At 34.7% G+C, this 6,301-nt stretch overlaps 1 protein-coding gene across 2 annotated transcripts; it reads right to left on the bottom strand.

Annotated features, from left to right (window-relative positions):
* Positions 1–2,481: 2,481 nt before the first annotated feature.
* Positions 2,482–5,197, bottom strand: Mbd-like (methyl-CpG-binding domain protein 3). 2 transcript variants are annotated; one of them, XM_072892894.1, is made up of 6 exons: positions 4,291–5,197; positions 4,171–4,224; positions 3,957–4,098; positions 3,621–3,674; positions 3,001–3,246; positions 2,482–2,865 (listed from the first exon to the last, which is right to left on the bottom strand). In XM_072892894.1, exons 1-6 carry the CDS (start codon positions 4,413–4,415, stop codon positions 2,767–2,769), a joined length of 720 nt encoding a protein of 239 aa, XP_072748995.1. In that variant the 5' UTR covers positions 4,416–5,197; the 3' UTR covers positions 2,482–2,766. The 2 variants fall into 2 exon arrangements, with proteins under 2 accessions (XP_072748995.1, XP_072748996.1); XM_072892895.1 differs by lacking the exon at positions 4,171–4,224.
* Between the last annotated feature and the right edge of the window lie 1,104 nt (positions 5,198–6,301).

Here is a 6,301-nt window from a genome sequence, read left to right as displayed (position 1 = left end):
ATAAGGTCTTTACACGCGATGCCGCGGCTGTCGTTTATATGAATCGACCGTTGTGCATTAAAAGAGAGAGAGAGAGAGAAAGAGAGCCGATTAAAAATCTCTGCCGAGAGATAATTGCACGGGCGCGGCACGTTTTGACGGTATGGAATTAAATGCCGCATTAAATGTGCGCGGTATCGATATCGACAGGGGCTAAAACATGGTCAAACGCGACGCAAAAATTTTCGTAATTCCGTAAATTATGCACGCGCACGCGGAACGTAGGTGAGATTATTTTGGACGTGTCCCATGGCGATTTCAATTCCTCATTCGTTGGATGATATCCGCATTTATATTCATAAGCGTCATTTATTATACATACGAAATTCCGGTGGGAGTTCAATTGCATGTGAGCCTGAATCTCTGAAATCCATAAAGGTATCTCAAATTTTCTCCTACACAGAAAAAAAGTAAGTGTCAAATCAAAACTTATATACTCATATGAACGCGTTCATTGTTTATAATCTTCTTAGAAGAATTTTAAAATCTTAAATTTCAACAATATTATAATCTTATTTCAACTCTAATAAAACTATATTCTTCGATTTGAACGTGCGTTATTTTCTATCCAATATTTTTTCTTCTCCATTCAAGAAAATTATTTTTAAATAACAAGAATATATGTTATTTTTTAGTTGAACTATATAAAATATCTTGATCCAAGCAAATTTTCTTTATTTAACGCAATATAATCTCATTTCAAGATTTACATTTTCAAACTAAAGATATTGTCAAAGCAAGAATATTCTTTTTCTCTATGTGTAGAGATGAGACTTAATTGACAACACAATAATTATATTGTGTCATGAAATAAGTCCCATATATATTAATATAAATCTATCTATATGTATATGTATGTATATATGTATAATAAATATATTGTAAATATTATATATTAATTACTTAAACTATTTAATAGTCGCGTTAGATTCTTATTTCGGGATGTTAGTGGAAAATTGTAACTTTCCACGATTAATAATTAATTATCTTTACAAATGCAATTCTTCTATTATTATCTTTTTTCTGTATTTTTTTTAGCATTTCTTTTGCGAATCGGATGTCGCCTCCGTGCGCATAAATTATTGCAAGAATACGCGATAGCGCGCTATTGATCGCTCGACTGAGATGCAGACCGAGTCAGGATGCAGAGGTAGCATCGATTCGATGGTAAAATTTCGTCGGATCGACGATACGCCCAACATCTTCGCCCAAGATACGATATCCGCACCGGATGGATCGTCGGGCGAGTCATGTGTTCGACGAGTTATAACGATTTAAACTGGGACATGTGCCCGATGATGACGGTGGGGCGAAAGAACGGCTCTCCGTCTGGTTGACAATAAGGGAGAGCGACCCTTGCCGAGGAGGGAAACAGCTGTTGGTCGGAGGTGGAGAAGTACCAGGCAAGGAGAAAAAAAGAGGTTACCACCTGGTACCCAGCTTATGCTTACCTGAAAACCGATGCCTGCCTGTATGTATACCTGCCTGGGCATTCTTTTGTACGATGCCCTCGGCACGTATCCATTCCCAGAGGACAGCCATGGTAGCATTCGATACACAACTATATTCGGCACAATATGCGACTCGAAGGTTCTAATAATGTGACTGATGTATTTATATAATCCGAAAAAATAATTTTCCCAACAACAAAATGTTTGGGAAACAAAAAAATTTTAAGAATTATCGTAAAAGACATTCTAAAGGAAATTCGAAATTTGCATTTTTGCCAAGATTATTATTCTTTGTTAATTCTTTATTTGTTAAGGTACTGATGGAATTTTTATGCTTAAAGGTTCTAAAAATATTAAGAATAGAACCGAAAAATTTATTTTCTGTCAGAGACTTTTTAAACTAATTTTTTTTATGACTGCTTTTCAAAAATTGTCCCCTTTTTTGTATTATTATTCTCATCCTTGTCAACTATATATTACTTACACAGGAAACAAGGTTTTATTGCACAGACTATAGTTTTCTTTTCTTTCACAAGACGACATGCCGCGCTCACAATTCGAAGAGATATTTCAAGAATGGTCAATTCCTGAATGACCTTCACAGGCTAGACTAAAAGTGCAGCTATTTGCATAATTAATATGGATGATTTGGCAAGCTGATTTGCATAAATAGTTACGTCTGGATTAAGCCTGCTATACAGAATATTTAATTATTGGATTGAAAAGTGAGGTTTAATGTAATTTCTTTAAATTGTATATAGAGTATGCTACCCTAATTCTGATTCATTTCCGTTTGACATCGAAAATCAAATACGACACTTTTGCCATCTGTCAAACTTAAATCCGAGAAATGCTATTTCCGTGACCATTACTAATTTGATGAATTTCCTGCATGTCACAGGAAATATTAGGCAGATTGCACGATCCAAGCCATTTAGAGCGTCACGAAACAAATTATTTTCGAGTTATAATGGAGAATTAACACACCAAGTTGGCTTTTACAAGAGATTCAGCTGCATGACCGATTCTCTCATTCTCTCCGTTTTATTTCATTTTAAAAAGTTTTGTTAAATATATGTCCAGAAAATCAGTCAATCTCATGCTTTAAATATTCACCGAATTTATACCTTTTGTCTTTCCTGTTCTTTTTTTTTTTTTTTTTTTTTTTTTTTTTTTTCCTACAAAAACATTTATTTTACAAAAATGGCAATGATATAATTTATAACGAACTTAAAATTAGCAGATGAGCAAATGATACACATAAATCTTTTATAATTTAAGTTGGAATAGCACGTAAGGCGTCTTGTAACTTTTTTCTCGCAATAGCCACTCGGTCTTCTTGCCTCTTTATGTCCTCATCCGCTATCGACACCGCCTTCAATACAAAAGATAATTAATTTATTGATAAGTATTAATAAAACTTTTTATAAAGATCTGTCGTTTATATATTGATGCAAATTTACCATTAATATTTTAAAATACACTTATAGCATCTTATTATTCATTTTACCTGTACAAGTGGTTGATCAGGATTGAGAAACACTCCAGGATTCTTCTCCAAAGCCATTTTCGATCCCGTTTGTCCCGTGACTGGCTGAGTAGATACGTGTAATGCAGTAGCCACACTTTGAAGCAAAGTTTCTTCCGTGATATATGGTCCTACTGGTTTTAAGTTCTTTGGCAGATCCATCCCGTCAAATTCATAACCATCAGAATCGCAAGCGCGCAAACCTTCTAAACGTTTTTCCCAGAAAAGCTGAAAGGCAGAAATTTTGATTATCTATGATTAATAAATCCACTCTTTTACGCAACACACTATTATATTAATAAAATAACACAAGAGCTATAAAAACAAATATTCCCAGTATATGAAAATTTTATAAAACTAGATTATCGTGTTTTTGTCATATAGGTCATATATCATAGATATTTATTAAATACCAATTAATTTATCCAATTTAAATTCAAAGAAAGAAAAACCTCCTTTTATTTTCTCTGACATATTAAGAAAATTGTTGTCAATATTATTATTGGAAAAATTTAATAAAACATTTAAAATACATTTAGCATTAAAAATATAATAAAAAAAGGAAATTATTAACAATTTCATGATTGCATGGTCCGAGTTACCTGCTTAGGCTTATCTTGGGAGCCATATTTGCCGTCAGTTTTATCGGTTCCTTCCTAAAACAATGATTTGACAGTTGCATCATGTAAATTTACAAGGATAGTTTACAAAGAATATTGCAAGCAAATGGACGTAAGCAGACAAAGTGTATTTTGCAAGCGTGATACAAGAATTAAAAAACTTTCCATACATAAAAAAATGAGTAGCTCGTACATTTAAATAGGTGATGAGTGATACATCTCTTACAATCTATTACAATAAAAGACTGACTTGTTGATACATCACACTGATCCACAGTTCAATTAGCGTATAATTCTGCAATCACTGTATAAACTAACCTGTTTTGGTTTCTCCTGAATGCTATGTTTAATTCCATCTTTCACTTTTCCTTCCTGTGTCTTGTAAATCGTCACCGGTTGCTTAAAAATCGACGCTGTCTGTCTGATCGGTGGTACCAATGACGAGTCATTTCTAGCCCGGCTGGAAAAAGAAAAAATTGTGTCAGTTTACAGAAGGTAGCTGTCATCTCGGAGGAGGGTTAGGATCCCTTACATCTCAAACGGTATTCGCGCAGGAATCTCTTCAGTTTTACAAACATTCAAGAATCTGCGAGTCATAGTTTCACATAAGATCGAATAAAGTTTCTTTGGCAAATAATTTCATTCAACCTACCCGTAATAATAATCCTTCCCCGTAGAGGTCAACTGATTCTGGCTCTTCCTCGACGGTTCCTCTCGCGCGTGCCAATTGATCGGCAACGCCGAGGGATATTTCTTTTTCTCCACGGACATATTCATCGTGGCGAATCTTCGTCACTTTACCGTGTACTTACTTGCGAAAATTTAATACAATTCCAAGTTTATTTATATGTTGTGTTTTCTGTGCCTGTGCCTTTGCTGGCAGCCATATTGAAGCGCGCGACTGCAGCGCCATCGAGCGAGTGCGTTTGGAAATTCTACGGGAAATTTACTCTCGTAAGGTAAAGTAACATTTAATTAATCATCAGAGCAAAAAGAACATTTTCATCCCGATCATTTCAATAATTCAAATCTCAATAATGTTTTTCATCGAACAGATTTCGATCAACCCAAAAGTTGTCAATAAAAGAATTTATATATATATATATATATGTATGCACGATACACGTGCAATGCATGCTGTCATGCTACGCACGTGTGTTTATACTTTGCATGTGAATTCAATGAATGATTATATATAGTTTATATATTTTGTTTGCGAAGCAAATTTGATTTTGTGAAGCAAAATATTTCATCCTAACATTTTGTTGAAAATCCTCTCGAGCAAATTTCATTTTGGACCTCGGAAGCATCCTTGAATTCGATTTCTTTTTCTTGACAGATCATAAAGATCACGTTATTAGTAAAATTGTAGATACTTTTCTCGATCGGTCTAAATTCTAAATGATTCCATCTTTGAAAATACAACGCTCTTAAACTTTTTCCAACATATTGTTAAATTACATCAATGTATACCTTGATCAAAGCTTTCAATTAAAATTAATTTTTTGTCCGGGTGAAAATCATCGATTGCGAAATTTTTATCATTGATTGTTTGGAAAATAAAAAATTAAATTTTTAAAATGAAATACAGCTGTAACTTTCTTTTCGGAATGTCTCGAATCATAAAGCATTCGATTGATGATAGGATCGATGGAATGGGAATCGGCGAACATAATGATGTCAATCCGTGTGTATATATTATATATATATATAGATATAGAGGATTTAATTGTCGAAAGAAACAATTTTCGCGTAGCTATAGGAACAACTTGAACAGTGCTTGGAAAAAGATTAACGCTCTTTGTCTTCCGTTTATTACGAACGTATATTTTGTTTTTCTCCCACGGCGGCTTTCGTACGCTTTTCACGGAGTGCAAAATGCGAGCACGGAGACGCAATTCAACATATATATATGTGTATATATATGTGTATACGATACGAAAAGGGGGGTGTGGGGAAGAAAGGGGGAAGGGAGGGGCACAATCATTATCGCGGCTATGCGATTTCTTTGTCTCGCGTAATGCTTCTTTTTTTTTTTTTTTTCCCACAGTGCGTGTGTTATTCTCAACTGTAAAAGAATATCAATTCTGTACAAGTCAATGAGTTAGAGATAATTAACTATTGAGTCTTCTTGAGGTATCGTTGTTTCTATTGGTCTATATGATCGGAGCTGTGCTCGTCCAAAATCGAATCTCGTTCATCGATCTGTCAGTCTGCGTATCGTAAAACGGCACGTGTGAAACGTTATCGTGTCCTTTGCAAAGTTTTTTTTTTTTTTCTTTTTCTTTCTTTTCTTTTCTTTTCTTTTCTTTATTCATCTATTATCGTTTTATCGCGGCAGTATTATTATTATTAACGGAATTGAATTTCGGACGATCACAGCGGTGTCAACATGTTATGTGCCTTCCTGTAACAAAATATAAATCTCCATTACGCATCACCCGCTTTCACCATACGGTTTCCGAATAATAATAATGCGCTAGCTAGTACCCTAAATCCAGACGCACTTCTGGCATTGTAAACTGCACCGAAGAGTAGTGTAAGAGTTGCTCAAGTGTCTCTCGCCTCGTTTTTTTTTTTTTTTTTTTTTTATGCCGCCTCGTCGTTGCAGTCGTTGTAGACGGGCGCGTGGTCGATCGCGCTCGATCAGAGATGGTTAAGCC

This window comes from Anoplolepis gracilipes, chromosome 5 (assembly GCF_047496725.1).
Source record: "Anoplolepis gracilipes chromosome 5, ASM4749672v1, whole genome shotgun sequence".
NCBI lineage: Eukaryota > Metazoa > Arthropoda > Insecta > Hymenoptera > Formicidae > Anoplolepis > Anoplolepis gracilipes.
Note: the sequence above shows the minus strand (reverse complement) of the source record. Positions and strands in the feature narration are given on the sequence as shown.